Consider the following 17,165-nt stretch of genomic DNA (forward strand, 5'->3'; position numbering starts at 1 on the left):
CTAAAAACACTGCAGTGCCTAAGAGCAGAGTGCCATTTACGTGCTCTTAGGTATCATGCCTGGCCTCCAGATGCTCTTCCAGAAGTGCAGGCATCTCCTGTAGGTCCTGTGCCATACCTGGTAGTCCTGGATGGATGACTCAGACTCTATGGCATCTTTAATGGTACTAGACCTGGATCACCTCCTCCTTTCTTCTCCTTGAATTAACTTGTGCAAGTTAAGTTTCCAATCTGCCACCTTTGTGCTTCAGCTCCCCATTTACAGAGGGGCAGCTCTCCTTACTCCATTCTTTTAGAGTGGAAGTAGAAATTCTTTCACAGTCAATGAAAATATGGCACCTACTATAACTCACTCCTGGAATTTCAGTTGCTGCCTCCAGATTCTGCTGATATAAACCAAGTTTCATACAGTGTTACGAGCCACACTGATGATGAATAAACTGTTCAGTTTGGATAATTGAGGTAAAATCTTACCTAGCCTGATTGTTTCAAGGGAGCGGCAGGGTACCGATCACGGTGTGGGGTGGCATGCACTCTATAGCTGGGGTGAAGCAACTTAAATGCTTTATGGACTTTAAGGATTAAGTCCCAAGGACAATTTCTTGGTTTAAGTAACTGGGGTACTGCATGATACATAGATGATTTTTATGGCCACTGTGAAGGGTTGTGAACTTGTTTTATTTGTGTAGATTAATATGTCATGGATTATTAATGAGTTACTTTCTCCCTTTAATAGGCAGTACCCATCTTCTACAAGTTTCTTCAGGTTCTCAATTTTTGGCCGTGGAGAGCACATGAACACTTGGCTCAAGTTTGTGGATGTCAGTACTCTATTTAAACCAGAGTGGAAGTGAGGCAGGCAGCTTCTGCTAAATTATTTCAATTTAATTTAGTCTATTTTGAAATAAGCAAGAGAAAATTTCTACTCGCTCTTTTCTTATTTTGGCTGTACAGCATTAATTTTCAATAAGCAAAATATGTAACAAAGACACAATAAAGATTGTTATGAAACTCCTATGAAAAAGTAGTAATAAAAATGCAGAAAATTCTCATTATTATTTCCTATCCTTGCCCCTAGATTATTTTTCCTTTGCAAATAGTTTATTGATTTCACTGACTTCATAGCAGGTCCACATAAGTGAAGCACACAAAGGGCAGGAACAAGATTATTGCATTAATGAGAGCAGATACTGTACAGACATCAGAAACTTAGTACAGTTAAAAAGATGAGACAAAGTGACACAGGAAAATTAAATTATTGACCAGACACATGTCTAACAGACTGGTCTTATAATATATAGGAACTAAAACCAGCGTATATGTAGAGGGAAGCAAAATAAATATGTAACATATAATCACAGATTCAATTATTTCTTCTTTATTCGAGCAAAAATATGGTTTACCTTCAGGGGTTGCTTTGCAAGATCATGCTGGCTAGAGAAGCATCCTTGAAATAGGTTGCTATGACCATTGTAGAAGTCAGCGATTGAAGGACAGAGAGATCAAATCCATTTGTTTAAAGCAGTATTTTATTTGTTAGTATAATCTGAAGCAACCACAGTGACTATTATCTTTATCTGAGCTCTCACCAGCAACTTACAGCACTGAAAGAGGCTTGAAAAAAGATTTGTGTGCTGGAAAGCTTGTCTGTTTTTTCTAACTCTGTTGGATGGCCTAATAAAAGACATTACCTCTAACCACAAACCTTGCTCCACTTATAGTTTTACTCGTCAGGATTAGAACAACATTGCCAGTACTAAGTAGCGGAGACTGGAATTCATGTTTAAGCAGGGAATTTTCCTTTATAAAGAATCAGCAGTACAGAATGATCCTGTAAGGCAACTACTTACATCATAACGTTGGAAATATTAACTACTGCGTCCATTTTAAAGATGAGTAAACTGCTGTGGTGCTGAGCGTTGCCAAAGAGCCAAAAGAGGCAGAACTAACTCCAGACGTGACTCCTAGTCCATCAAAGAATTCCTATTTTTGCATATCAGAGTCTCCAGTGCTTAATGAGTAGTCCATAATTTGAATGAGGTAAGAGCAGTGAGGAGGAATTACTGAGTCTCGAATGACTTATTTATTACCATACCAAGCTCATTCCTGAAGCTTCCAGGCATTCTTAAAACATATGCCGCAGGATACCTCGTGCCAGCTGGCAGCTCCACCGTTAGTCACTGCTTTTCAACGCTTGCAATTGACATTTTGTCCCAGATCCAGAATCTAAAACATAGTCTTCTCCGCTGGCTCAAGCGAAGTTTCAAGCCATATAAAAGCTTCTTGGTATTGGCACACAGGCACGTAGTACCCTATACAAAATGATTCCAAAGTACATCCAGGTCTTAGACTGATCGCTTTGGTTTCTGCTGCTGACATAATATATGCAGCAGGAGGCCTTCTACCTTCTGTTAGCTCTCCAAAATGAAAACTCAAGATCACAAAGAGGTTATAGCAAACCTTCTGGATTTCACTCAGTTGTGCACTGTTTCAGAACACAATAGGAAGAGAATTCACCTTTAAATCACACAAGGTGATTTTGTCCACATGCTCTTTCCCCAGCTACATCCTGGTAAAATCTGGTTTATGCAAATGAAAATAAAAGTGCAATGCCAAGGTAAAAAATTTCCACATTAAAGAAAAAAGGAAAAAAGAGATAAAGGAGTTCTCCCTGGAATGGTATATTGAGAGTAAAACTCAGTAATGAACCTGAAGGTTTGAACTGTCAGAAGTAGTTTGGGGGTAGAAGGTATAGATAAATGGGCTATGCTGCAGAACCGCACTATACGTAGGCACATTATGTGGTGCAGTAACACACTGGTGTGTTTTTCAATACTGAATTTACAGGCTAATATTTCCCTCTATCATTTTCTCAAACTCCCCAGTGAACTTGAATATATATATTTTTTTAATACTTATTTACTTTAATGAAAATACTCATTTCACAACCTCCAAAACATGCATAGCTTTGGTCCTATAGGGCCTTGAAGAGCAGAGTAGAACACAGTCACTAATCCTGATAGTGACAGTCAGCATTCAATATTCAACTACTGTAATTAATAAAACTGCACTGTTGCTATTTTTCACTAATAGAGGATTTCCAAAAGCAAATTGCAGCAATAAATTACATCATTACAGCCTATATTATTGTTCTGTGAGGTAACAAATCTTGCAGAAAGACAATCAGCTTTGCCAGAGAAAAAAATACAGAGGACAAATCGGATGACTAGGACCTGATTAAAATTAATGTCAGTGTTGCTTTTGCTTTCATTTGCTTGCTGAAATTCCCTCTCTCACCAGCGTGCTGGCTTGCTGATGCTCATGCTATGGTGCTGGTGCTTTAAATATTAGTTATGATTTGTTTCTGAGGGGAAAAACATTCTTCATAGGTCCACTGTCTGTCTATGCTGATTTACAGTGCCAGGCCCTGCAGTCTTACTACGGTCTGAAGCGCACACCACAGCAATGGGGCCACGGCCACAGCGCAGAACTTCTGGTCTGTTAATTCACCTAGCATATGTGCATCAATCTGGAGAGCTTGGCCATTGCAGAAAGACCTTTGCGTACAGCCCCTCTAGCTGAGCAAAGCAGGTTTTGTCAGTAGCCCAAGCTTTGGTGCAGTCTTGGTACCCTTTTGATACTGGGATTATGAATAGATCAAATCCCATCGCCACTGCTGCTCCCCACGTCTTCACAGCACGTGCTGCACAGATAGGCAAAGAGCCAGAAGCACGGTGCTAGCTTTCTCCCCAGGACTGTTCTGAACCCTGTCCTAGGTTTTAGTGTTTTATCTCCCTCAAGCAGAACTACTGAGTTTGAAGTACAGATTCCTAATGAATTCCATGACCAACATCCTCAGTGCTGAGAGCCTGGCTGGATAATGAACTGTAAACTGAAAGCAGGGTAAGGCAAATATGCATCTAATAGCAAACCGAAGGTGAAAAGTTGCTGGGTTTTTTAATGCTTAGGATAGCTCATTATAACCCTGAGGCCTATAAAAGTCCTGGTGAGTTTTTTTCCCCATTACTCATTATCTTCCATTATAGTAAAGCATCTCCTTGTTGTCTAGATATTCTCACTGTCCAAGCTCGAGCACCTCCGGACCTCATTAATTAGAGTCCAGCCTAAACAATTCATAATTCTGCTAGGGGAGTATTTCACCTGATTGTAAAGAATGAGGTATTCCCCAGAAATATTAAAACTCTCTTTACAGATCAAAATTATCAGTAGAAGTCACCAATTAAGTGAAATTGTTCCTGTTTTTTTCAGTATGGGTCACAGGTAACTCAATGCTCAAGCTGGCTGAGCAACTGCTGTGTTTGCAAACATACCTGGTCTGCTCTGCCTGTCACTGTTTAGCCTGGCATCTCTTTTAAGTGACAGCATGAGAAGGTGGAGACCATTTACTCTCCAGGGTTTGTTGTCTGCAATAAGTTGGGGCAGTGCCTGTACCTGTATTTATCAGTTAAGACAACAGACTGTTAGCTAAAGCTAATGAGAGAGCGCTAGTTTAGATGAAAACTGGTATATTAACTCCCATAGGAGAGGGCATAATCTAGCAATCGAGACTGCTGAGTTCAGTTCCCCTTCCAGCTCTGCCAGCACCTCATGAACAAACTCGTGCAATGCTCTTCTATCTCCCTTTCCATTTCTTTCAAATCCTTTGCAGCAGAAGTGCAGTCCTGCAGGAGATTCAGAATCGGGCAAAGCCTTTGCCTCCCATCGCTGGCCATTGGTGAACTAAAGTCTGAATTGCTTAACACATACTACAGGCTTACAAATTAATAACTTCTCTACCTTTAAATTCCAGTTCTGTTTCAGATGCAAACTTGTGCAGAATATCAGCCTCTGAAATTGGTCTCCTGCTCCTGCTGAGAAGTGCTTCTGTGCCCTCCTCCATCTGATCTGGCAGTGAAGGCAGCAGTGGAGGGCACATAGGATGATGACAGTCTTTAGCAGCTACAGCATCAAAGTACACAGCCCTGGAATGTCCTTCTCAAGCACGATCATCTGGGTCCAGAGCTCACTTTCTGCTGGCTCATTATAATGCCTCTGCATGGTCTCTGCTCACATGTGTGTGGCAGCTGTGAAATCGCTTTTGTGGTTATGTTAAACAATCAGAATTTTAATCAGCTGTCATTTCAAATATAAACTGTTATTTAAGATGTCTTCTTCTGATGGAGCAGTATCACAAATCTGAGCCAATACTTAAAGCAGTTCCAAAATCCTGCCCAATAAATCACAAGAACAAAAGAATCTCCAGACTTCACGTTACACAATGCAGTGCCATGAGCCAATACCGACGTTATCTGCAGCAGAATGTGGGCTTGACTCAGGCTAACTTGCAGTGCTGAGAATCACCGCAGAAGCACCTGGCTGTCTCCATGCAGCCCTGCTCTGTGCCACGCTGTCAGAAGAAAGAGCCCGTGACAGCACTTTTCTAACATGTACAAGTGATTGACACCAACCACGCACTGGCTGGGGGATCTCGAATCCCTGTGCCTGCTATGTTAGGACAAAAGTGTGATCCTATGTCCCGGTGTCAGCTGTGCTGTCCCTCTTTTCCCATTCATGGAGTTCAGTTTCATCCAACCTTGAACACCACCTTGACTTTCACCAGCTTGGCTTGTGGACTGAGAAGTTTCTAAGGATTCTGACTTGCCTGTCCTTTGTCTATGCAGCATTTAGTGCCGTGAGAAACACCTCTTCAAGGGGAGCCACAACACCAAGCATTCAAGAATTGAGTCACTGGATGTCTCACTGCACATTCTCATTGTTCTGCAATTTGTTATTTGGTTGGCAGGATTTCTCTCCTGTCAAGGCTGAGAAGCATATATATTAAGCCTCACATTAATATCTCTCTACTACAGGCAGGAAAATTAGCAGAGAAACCCAAAAGTTCTCTATATGACAGGCATCTTTAAAAATCTGGAAGCTAGCTGACCCCATCTCTCCTCAGCATTTTAAAAATCTCAAAGTAATCCATTCAAGAGCATCGTCAGATATGAGGGATGCTGGAAGAGGAAATTATACATACTGTTGTGCTGCATAGAAAATGACATGCAACTCGATCCAATGGAAAAATTAATTCCAGGCAGCAGAGATAGCCTCATTGATCCATTCTCATTTCCTGCAAAAGGTAGGACTGAATGTGATTGTAGTAAAGGAAAACAGAAGCTAGACACAAAAGTGCAGGGGTTGTAGTAATAATGACTGGGACTTAAAAAGGCACTATTAAATTGAGCCATTTTGAATTCTTTATGTTGTCTTCATCTTCTGACCAATTTAAGATCAATGAACAACAGTTAATCCTTTTTTTGCTTTTGTTTCCTGATGGTCAGACAACAAAAAAGCCAATTCTTAACAGATAAGATTGATCAATATGCATTGCTAGTGCACTATGTGACATGGCCAATTTATAAGCAGGCTCCTGAGTTCATCTGGTATAAATGTAAAGCAATGACACAAACTTTAGTGAAATTATATCCACCATAAATCTAAAGGAAGGAATGCTATCCTCATTTAAACAATTATAACCTGCCATGATGGAAACTGTAGGCATATAAGTGATCTCAGTTACTGCTTCTCCCTTAAGATCAGAAGATTGTAACTCTGGTCTTTCATGCAGAGCCCTCAGTCCTATAACTAAACTCTAAAAACTCTTGACTTCATGGTATTATTTAGGGCTTCACAGTTGATTTAAGTTGCCCCAGTTAGTATTACTAATAGTAATAGGATAGTTTTACAGCAAATAAATTTCCTTCAACTCACAGTGTTAATTTGATGTGATTCATCATTAAATTATCTGAGACAATACCTGTCAGCTGAAAAGTTTGATATGTAGATTATCTGTTCATTTGTTTGTGATAATTAAACCAGGACATGGATGTGCTTATATGGCCGCAGATTTTATCTTCTGGAAAGCTCCTCAGTGCCTGTTGCCCCCCACTTCATTCAAGACTCCAAGATTAACAGGAGTGAGAATTCTGCACTTCTGTGAACTTGGAACAGATAGAGCATTACGGTGTGAAGTCACAGACTGTGCAGGGATGAAAACTCTATTTATTTAGGCCCATATTTTAAAATGGTATTACAGGGATTTCATTACAATGAAATACCTTAAAACATCTTTACCTTAGGGAATGTCATACATAAATGTGTATATAAAACAAACATTGCTTTGGGAGCTAAATTTTCGATCACCTGTGTTTTAATGGAAAGCAAGTTAATGAGCATACATAAAAATGTCAAAAAGTGGTTTTGGCTGAGTCACAGCTCTGCATCTGAGATGTTCATTCACTTCTGCAGCAGAACTGTCAATACATTGAGTTCTAAATGTAAAGGAAGGTACACACAAACCAAGCATTTCCTGCTGAAACAACTTACTGCTGAGCAAAAAGTATGTGTGGAACTGTACTGCCTAATGAGAAGCCAAGGAGAATCTCAGTTACACATTGTTGCTGGGTTTGTTGGGATACTCTACATAAAAAATCGGAACTTGGATTAACCAGCAGTTCACAGGATGCTATTACACAAGGAAAAGATGCAGTTTACATCAGTAGAAAGGCAGGACAAGTAGAGACAGACTGTATCTTTTTTAGACCCACTGATACAGCTGGGGAGCACAGACAAACTTCTGGGCCCGTGAAGTGTGAAACAGCAGCAACAACCTTTAAGAAATGTCTGAGACCTGTTCCAACTTTGATTTGCTTGTAAGCAGTTATCAATGGATTATAGAGCCTGATGAATGAAGCCTGAAAGACCCATTGAAAATTTGGTATCGGTGTTATTTTAAAGAGGAAATATGCACGGATGAGCAAGTTGCATCGCTTCCCATGGTCACGTACGTCTTTTGGAGTAAATTCAGACTAGAACTCTCAGAATAGACTCCTGACATTGGGTTTATGCTTCAGCACTTTACATACCTGGATTTCATGCAAGTCATAGTTGGAGATAAACTAATTCAGAGGGAGTTTATCCTGCTGCTGAAGGACTACTACTTCAGTTCTATATACAGGGACCCAGATGGTCTTGAATAAATATTAAACCATTGATTCCCCATCTTGCTCCCATGAAGAAGTTCTCCTTTAATATTAATGTGCCGTACTGGCATCAAACAATGAACTTATACACATCTTCTATCTTGTTCTACCCCAAAGCAAACTGAATAGTATTACAAATATATATTATCCATTTAAAGCATGAAAAGAAATCTCTTGCTAAATTTCCCAAAATATGGTCTCATGTTGAACGCGAACATGTTGACTTCTTCAGTGGGATTTGTGTGTGTGTGCATGCTACAAATGTGAACAATTTTGGGTTTGTTTTTTAATCTAGTCAAGTGGCAAAACCAATATAGTTGGCTGCATTTGCTCATGACAGGCTAGAAATTTGAGGAGAATGTGGAAAGTAAGTTAAGCAACCTTGTACACCTTAATTGGCAAGTTCTGAGGTTACTTGTGATTAATTGAGGAGGTTTTCAAAAGCAGCTTAGCAGATAATTAATTAAGCTCCTATGAAAGCACTTTCCTAATTGATCCTGCAACAAGTAACATGAAATAAAAAATGCCAGAATAGGGCACAGCTCAGACAGTATATTTTCTCTACTGGAAGATTAAATCTTTTGGGTAGATTTTTCCTGTCAGCACACAGTGGGATATATTTTCTGTTTTGCCTTAAGAAATCTTTTTATTTTCTTATTTAACTCTCCTACTTGATGAATTTTACAATCCCCAGTTTCTGTAGCATTTTGCAGCTGTTGTGATTTAAGTGAGTCAAGAGATATGAATGAGGGATTGTGTGCCTGAAAGAGTATCTATCTTTCTCCATCTGTATCAGATGGTCTAATAAATGACATTACCTCTTTACAAATCTTGCCTCAGTTAATTATAGCTATCCAATGATAGAAATATATAAATTAAATATCATACTTTCAGTGAGACATATAAAATCTCATACAGCCTGCATGAAAGATATAGTGAGTAGACGGTTGCACGAAGTGCTATACTCAAGAGTTTGGTAGTGAGAATACTATATATGTCTGACTAGGATCTATTTTTGATGCATCACCTCCCACTTAACTAAAATTCTGGTATGTGAGAGTTGGAAAGCAACAGAACCAGGTAGAATTACATTTTTCTAACTTTTCAGTCTCATTTTTTTCTCTAAATACCTTGAAGGGTGAAATGTCCTCCAAAATTAGTCAGATTGATTAACTTCTGAGCTCAGGAAAAAAATATACTTACCTCTGTCGTTGTTTCAGCTGCAATAGAGTTAATTTTCTTCCTAGTAGCAGGTGTAGTGTTTTGGATTTAGGATGAGAATATTGTTGATAACACACCAATATTTTGGTTGTTGCTAGGCAATGTTTGCACCCCCCTCTCACACTGCCCTGCCAGCGAGGAGGCTGGGGGTGCACAAGAAGTTGGGAGGTGACACAGCCGGGACAGCTGACCCCAACTGGCCAAAGGGATATTCCATACCATATGACGTCATGCTCAGTATACAACTTGGGGGAAGCTGGCCAGGGGTGTGACCGCGGCTCAGGAACTAGCTGGGAGTGAGGAATTGCACCGTGCTTTTGTATATTCTTTTATCGTTATTATTATTGTTGTTGATGTTGTTATCTTCCTTTTCAGTCCTATTAAACTGTCTTTATCTCAACCCATGAGTTTTACCTTTCTTTTTCCCCCAAATCTCTCCCCATCCCACTGTGGAGAAGGGGGAATGAGTGAATGGTTGTGTGGTTGTTTTAGCTGCCTCCAGGTTAAACCACAACAACCTCAAATTTACATCTCACTGTTTTTCTGGGAAAAAGTTACTACACTTATTCTCAGCCCAGTAGTTCTGATATCTCTTGCTCCTTTTATTTCACTGTAGCGTTCACTGTAGCAGCATCATTCTGTTGTTGTTTCTTACTTGTATCCACTATTTAGCGCAGGAGCTAGGCACACAGAATACGGATTCTACTAAAACCCTCTCTTTTGACTGTATGATGAATTTCCATTGATTTTTCTGCAGCTGTATCCTACCGCTTGCTCCACTGATCCACATCTTATAAGGCTCTTTTAAAATTCCGGGTTCAGTTCTTACTGACAATGCCTATTCTTTAATCTCTTTCATTCCAAAATACTGTAGCAACAATTGCACTAACCTTTTGAACACCTACTTTTTTTTCATCTTACTACTTTTTTGTAACGTAATCATGCATAGGACTATAAAAGATACATGATCTTTCTTGCTTCATAAGTTTGGAATGACTCACATGAGACATGCTTTACTCTGTAAGTCAGAGGCAACCTTTCTGTTATACTCAAAGCAAGCAAAGGTGTGCTGCTTTCATTCCCAGAAGACTGACTAGGATGCCCATCAGACCAATAGCAGAGACTCAATCAGATTCTACACCTTAATCCAGCACAATATGTTTGGGCAGTGCCTTCTTTCCCTTTTTTCGCCACCTTTAAAAATTCGGAATGACAGCTTTTACTTTTGATGTTAGCGGTTTTGCTGTAGGAACACTCCATGCTTAAATCAACAGAATCTACTTTACCCTCTAGAGCATTATGAAACACACTTACTGATAAACACTGAGATTTAACTTCTGTGCACAATAATGCACTGTTGCTTTACAGTGTGCAGTTGAGATAAAGAGTGGTCTAACTTCTCAGTAGATACAGTATCACCCCTTCTTTTTTCAGTGTGACTCTTGTTTCTGAACAGGAGACCTGCCAGGTAATCAGCTCAGCTAGAGATTAATGCCTAAATGAAGAAAGCACCCTGGCTGGATATGCAGTGTTAGCTAACAGAAAACTCTGAAAATTCCCTTTATCTACTAATATCCTGCCAGCAAAACCAATTTTGCATTGGCATCCCATCTGACTGGATTCTCTTAACACAGTATATTTTGGCTCCAGCCAAGTGTTATCACAAGGTACAGAAATGAGATAACCAAACACAAGAAAGCTTTGCAAAGAGAAAGGTTTAATGATTTCATTGTTTGAATCCTTTGCACAACCCAGAGTGCCTAATGGTACATCTGTTGGGAATAATGGATCTCACCTTACATGATTTATACACTGCTAAATTCATTAATTCAGATCTCCAGTTCTTAAAGGAACCCTTGTAAGTGGATGAATTTTAATCTAGAATAGACACAAGTCTGCAAGCAAATCTTGAACTTCCTATGCAAGTGCAAAGGCATTAGACCCTGTTATGAGATATTAAAAAAAAAAAATCTTGATTTCCTCAGATATGGAATACAGAGAAGAAGCTGATGAATTCTTTCAAAAAATGAACAAGATGTTAAGTCTGCCAGCAGGCAGATGTCTATCAGTTGGCACTGGAAGCTATGGAAGGTGTCTATCTCAAGATAAAATCTGAGCAGAAAAGCCTTCCTTATGCACGTTCTCAAGTCTTTAGAGGACAGAAGCTCAAATGTGTATTCCCTGTTCAACTCCACAGGTAATGAGGACAATTATTTCCCTCTCAGATCTCGAATGTAGCACAGGCTTTCTGCTGACTTAACAGACTTTGGATCAGGAAACTGCTGGGCATGACCTCATTTGATATGAGCAGCAGTTTTACTCTTCAAAGGGGAAGAATATATCGAAGACTAGGACTTCCAGGAAATAATGTTCATCTAATTATCTGCTGCAAACTACTGTTCAAAGAAAAGACTTTCAGAATTTCACCACCAAGATTATGCACAGGAGAGGCAAAATTCAGAAGTGGGATGGATATGTCTAACTCTTCTTCCCAATCCTAAGCTCTAACACTGACTAACAGCAGCACGTGCAGTTCCTCTTTTTAATTGCCACTTGGTCCTGTTCTAGGTAGCTGGCAGGTTTCTGATTCTCCCTTTCCTGAGGTTTGGCAGGACTTCCAAAATAAATGCTCAGTGCCTACTTCACCTGTGAGGGCAGAAAACGTTCTCAGCATGTACCTAAATCCCACAGAAAATAAAATGTCTGCTTAAAACCAGTGCAACTGAGATGCAACTCCAGTGAAATGTCTTCTTTGCTTGACTTGGAGCAGGAATTTAATCCCAGGTTGTTCACTCGCAGGAGGGAGCCCTAACTGCTAAGTCTCAGTGCTCCCACTGTCCTAGTCTTGCTTTGCAGAAAGTGCTTTGCACTTTCCCTGAGCCAGAGGAGGAGAATGAAACACTGCTTCCTCAAATCACATTTGTGAGCCTTGTAAAGACACGCAACAGGTATGATTTCACAGGGAGGTAGGTAGCCCACAACTGGTGCTACAACACTAAGCAGAGCAAGTAGATTTTAATCCAAGGCATTTTCCACATGAAAGTCTATACTTCATTTTTAAAAAATGTATTATTGAGGCTATTTTTATTTTCTGTTTCTTCCTTGAAACCACAGGTTCTTACACTATTAGGGAAACAGCCAGAGAAATTAGTATCAGCCTCAGCCTGAGCCTAAGGACCAAGCAACTTAGTGTTTAGCAGAAGGTGCTCAAGGCCCTCTGAAGTTGCACTACAGCTTGCAAGTTCAAGCCATGTAATGGCAATTAGAATTGGGAAGGTAAATCTACTTGGCTTTGTATTACCAGCTGGTAGCCTGGAGGGAACTGTGCATGACAGAAATTCAGGATTTAAAGCCAGAGAGAGATTTTTAAAGTGGCAGCATCCCTTTGCTCTGTGGTAAGTTTATAAGAACTGAAATTGTACATGTACAGACCATTAAATGCGGGCATGATTTTAGCAAGTAGTCCTATACAGCTGTAAAACGGGAGGCAGGGCAGAAAGTGTTCCTTTGCAAGTCTGTCTGAAGCCTGATAGATGTTTTCTCAGACCACATACATATCAGATGGAACAGCATGCTGAAACAGTTGCTTACCATTGCCAATGGAACAATTCCAACAAGATCCTTCTGGCAGATGAAGATTTCAGACAAAGTTATGTCTGTTGTCCCCTTCCGAGGGTATTCCACCTGCCAGGTGATGGGCTGCGTTCCAGAAAGGCTGCTGAAACTGGCTATTTCAAAGTTCATCTGCACGACCTCATTGAATAAACTTCTGAAAAGAGGAAAACAGGGAAAGGGAAGAGCTATTACTTTCGCTGAAGAAGGCAAATGAAGTGAATCATATTAGCTACTGGAAAATGCAGCTATTTATATGCAGATATAACATGAGGCCTTTTCCAATCTACAACTTCTTCAGAGCATACAAACTGGAATTATTCAAAATGGGTCAGCTGCTCTTACTACAAACACTATATGGAAGGATAAAATCCAAGATATTGTATCTGTTGAAAGCAAAATATACTTATTCCATTACATGTTTTTTTATGATTTTGCAAGTATGATTCAACCCTACTGCAAGATGGAATTTGACCCCGATCAACCAAAGTTAAGTCCAGTGCAGTTCATGAAGACTGAAGAGCCCAGAATTAGCACAGCCAAAAAGAAAAACAAGACTCATTGTATATGTCCACCATCAAAATCACATAAATCCTTAGCAATGAAACTCAGTGTAACTGCAATTCATATATGCTGCATTGAAACCGTTAAAAAATTAACATGATTAAATGGCAAAATGACAAGATTAGTCTAAACTTAAGAGGTATGGTCTGGAAATTACAAACCCATCTAGCTGAGATCAAACAGAAAGAACAAAGCTATGGCAGATAAAATATACTGTGAAGTCAGGAGGCATAAGATAATTTGAATAACAAATATGAAAAGACATACTGAAATTCTTTCCCTCACATTAAATTTCTTTAACTACATCAGAAATAAAAAGAATATATGAAAGAAATTTGCTGGACTACCTGCTAGTTTAATAAAAAAAAAAAAAAAAAAAGTACAGATTATTTACATCAGAAAACATACATTAACTTTGCTGGAATTTTCTAAATGTCTTTCCACAGTGTAGAAAGTCTCAATATTTCACAGAATATTACTTCAATCCAACCTTACGCTGTAATAATTTTAAAATGAAGAGAAAGACAGGCATCTTCCTAGCTTCAGTAACTCAATCCCAGCTTCATCACACCTTTGGATGCATTCATCACATAACAGCTTCCATTTTTCCTCTTTTTTTTTTTTTTTGTGTACAATATACGAAGGTCCATTTCTGAGAAAATCCATCGAGAACTGATCATGTACAAAGCACTTATATTCTAAAGTGCTAGACTTTCTTTTTACCTCTTAAACAGAAATCACCATTTTTTATTACTTAAGACATATTCTGTGCTTTACTTTGCATGATTACTTTGAAAGCAAATGCGTTCCCCTGATAATTATTATTTTGATTATGGGTTTTCATTTGGATGGCTTACTCTGAAAAGTCTTAATACTGCCTAATGCTTTGAATTTATTTCCTTGCTGGTTTCTTGCTGTGTCAAAAGAGAGAAATTGTAATACTTCTGCAATAGTGGTGTACTTCCTCCATGCATTTAAAGAGTGATTTTTGTGTAGTAAAGCGATAGATGGATGGGTTTAGGAATTCATAACTCAAGACCAGCCTATTCCCATTTGAAGATTTCCTACTAAATAAATCTTACAGCTTGTAAATACAAGGCAACAGCGATAACTGTAGTTTACACAGTTCTGGGACATCCTAAAATGAATACATACTGGATTGAACTTTATAATTTATTTGAAAGCATGACTATATGCAAAGATACCTGAATGACCTGAGCTACAGTGTTCATTTAGCTGTTAAAGGCACCATTATGCCTTAGATTAATGACACCTGAGATGCCATTATTTTCACCATTTCTAGATCTGATGCTTAGTAACTGACAGAGAAAAAGTTTTTACATGTGATTGACTATCTCAGTGCTTTCACTTATGTTAAATAGAGAATAAATCCTTGCACACATCAAAGCTGTTCTAAGAGATAATATATGTCAGGAAAGTTTTCCTGATCAAGAAGTCTACGCTTCCCTAAATAGCCTCTGAGCAGATGTGAAATGTGTAGCTTTACAACAAAAGCCCCACAATTCTACCGGTAGGATCAGAGAGCTCTAGGTGGGAAGCTGTAGGTGGGAAAGAGCTCATTTCCAGCCAGCCCACTGATTCCTGATGCACTGACTCAGGTGAGGGCTGATCACTCCTTCTGGCTCCCAGCTCTTGCTTGACAGTATCTAATTTTCCCCGGTCCTTCAGATAATTTCTAAGAGCTTCCTGGTGTTCTGCTCATGAGCTGTCCATATTATTTACCTGCAGCAAACACTCAAGACTGGCTTTGACCTACCCAGGGAAATACCCAGAACAAAATCTTTGGCATCCTGTTTCTATGTAGCATTTCATGGCACACTTACCTGCAGCGTGCCTGCTGTAGCTGGCCACAGCTAGGTATCCACACACCCTTGTGATGATGTCTTATGATTGAAAATGGACAGTCTGAGACGACCACATCTTTTCTACATGATTCCTGAGATCACCTGTAGCATGAACCTTCGTTCAGGCTGGCTTCATTAGCATGTACACACGCAGACGCATTTGGGAAGTTCTCCAGGGATCATGTTGCAGGCAGGGACTAGTCACCTCTCAATGTAGACACGTCTAAATTTCTTCTCCATTCCACTGCAGACATAGCTATCTCGATTTTGTACAAGGATTGAAGGAGAGGCTATGTAACACACACAAGTTCATATGGAAGATTGGGACAGGGTAAGGAACTGATCCATGCTTTTCCAAGTCTCTTGTTAACCACTGGACCATCATTCTGATATCAATGGAAATGGAAACCATAGCACTTGATTCTATAGTCTTAAATGGTCTTCAGTTTATGCATCTTAAATTTCAACATCATTCTATACATGAGGCATATTTTTTATAACTGATGAGCTATTCTGTGAAAGAAATCACTGCTATCACCATTTACAACACTGCCTCAAAAACACCTGCTTAATTTGGATTTCCAGCTCTCACCAAGCACTTGGTACCACTCACTGACCTATTTCACCCTTTATCTTCTTGACCTATGCTATTTCATCTTCTTGATCCATGACAAAGATAGGCTGCTTCTTCCTGACGTATCAAGCTCTAGCGGTGGAGAGATACAAAAATGGTACCAAAATTCTTCTATGGAATTCTGTAAAACATTGCTAAAATACTTCTTCTGTAAAATACGTGACACAAAAATGTCCAAAAATACACATGGTATAAGACAAAGGTTTTATTGGCATTTTCTCAGGATGACCTGCATAATTATTTCAACGCTTGCATTTGTGAGTAATGCACCCATCTCCCTCCATAGCGATAAAGCCTTTTTACAATGTCACACTATCATCAGTTTCCTCCTTCTCTCTTCATACAGAAAAAACAGAGAGATGATCAACAGCTGGGAAAGCATCCACTTGAAAAAAAATATGCCTTCAGAGATGTGTAATGGCTGAGAAAAAAACTTCTCATGAAGCACATTTAATGTTCAGACCTTGTTCACTGACTGAAACAGCAATTCCTTAATATCTAACATTTAGAACTGCTCAGCAGCCGGAACAGCAAGTAATTATAAAACTTTTCTAAAGTACACAGCACGTAGTGATTACAAATGAAGCTTCATGAAGGCAGGGCTTCTACAGAACTGCTCTGGGGTAGATATATGAGTGTAATTTGATTGGATTGAGAGTTCCCCTGGGCCAGTTCACTGCATAGATTTATTTTAATTTATAAATATGCTAATCATTCAGGGCTAGACTGGACCATGCGCTTGCACAAGGGAGTAAGAACTCCCTTTCATCTGCTAAACAGCCACTCTGGCTCTGGGTCTGAGCACAGAGGCGTGAGGAGCACTGAACCCAGAGTTACTCCTTTGCTGGAGCAGATGGGCAATGATTAGGTGCTACTTATTGGTTACAGCAGCTGAGCCAGCAAGTTAGTGATGGGGTTAGTAATTTACTACTGGCATAGGCTAGCAGTAAATTACTACCCCAGGAGAATGAGGAGGAACTGTGCTGCAGAGCTGTGTGAATGTTTCTGAGGAGCACAGTTTCAGAAAAAGAAGGTGGAACAGAAATATTCTGTTAATGGAAAGATAACAAAAAATGCATAAAAGGCAAACCAGAGGTGACATAGGGAGAAATCGCCATGGAATTCACCAGCTCTTGCCAACTATATGGGCAGAACACACGCTTTTGATACCAACTAGTGTTAATTCAGTCAGGATTCTTGATTTTAGAATATTTTTGAGTATGATATT

The 17,165-nt window shown here is 39.5% G+C and overlaps 1 protein-coding gene across 5 annotated transcripts in view; it reads right to left on the reverse strand.

Annotated features, from left to right (window-relative positions):
• The window catches only part of LOC129213945 (transmembrane protein 132C-like), a 219,445-nt gene that overhangs the window by 43,776 nt on the left and 158,504 nt on the right, over window positions 1–17,165 (reverse strand). For 4 of the 5 annotated variants that reach the window (XM_054844831.1, XM_054844830.1, XM_054844833.1 and 1 more), the window contains one exon: window positions 12,854–13,031. In XM_054844831.1, coding sequence (XP_054700806.1) covers window positions 12,854–13,031 — 178 coding nt within the window. Of the gene's footprint in view, window positions 1–4,330; window positions 4,399–12,853; window positions 13,032–17,165 lie in introns of those variants that run through there. The other variant, XM_054844834.1, reaches the window with a different exon arrangement.

This window comes from Grus americana, chromosome 16, assembly GCF_028858705.1.
Source record: "Grus americana isolate bGruAme1 chromosome 16, bGruAme1.mat, whole genome shotgun sequence".
Taxonomy (NCBI): Eukaryota; Metazoa; Chordata; class Aves; order Gruiformes; family Gruidae; genus Grus; species Grus americana.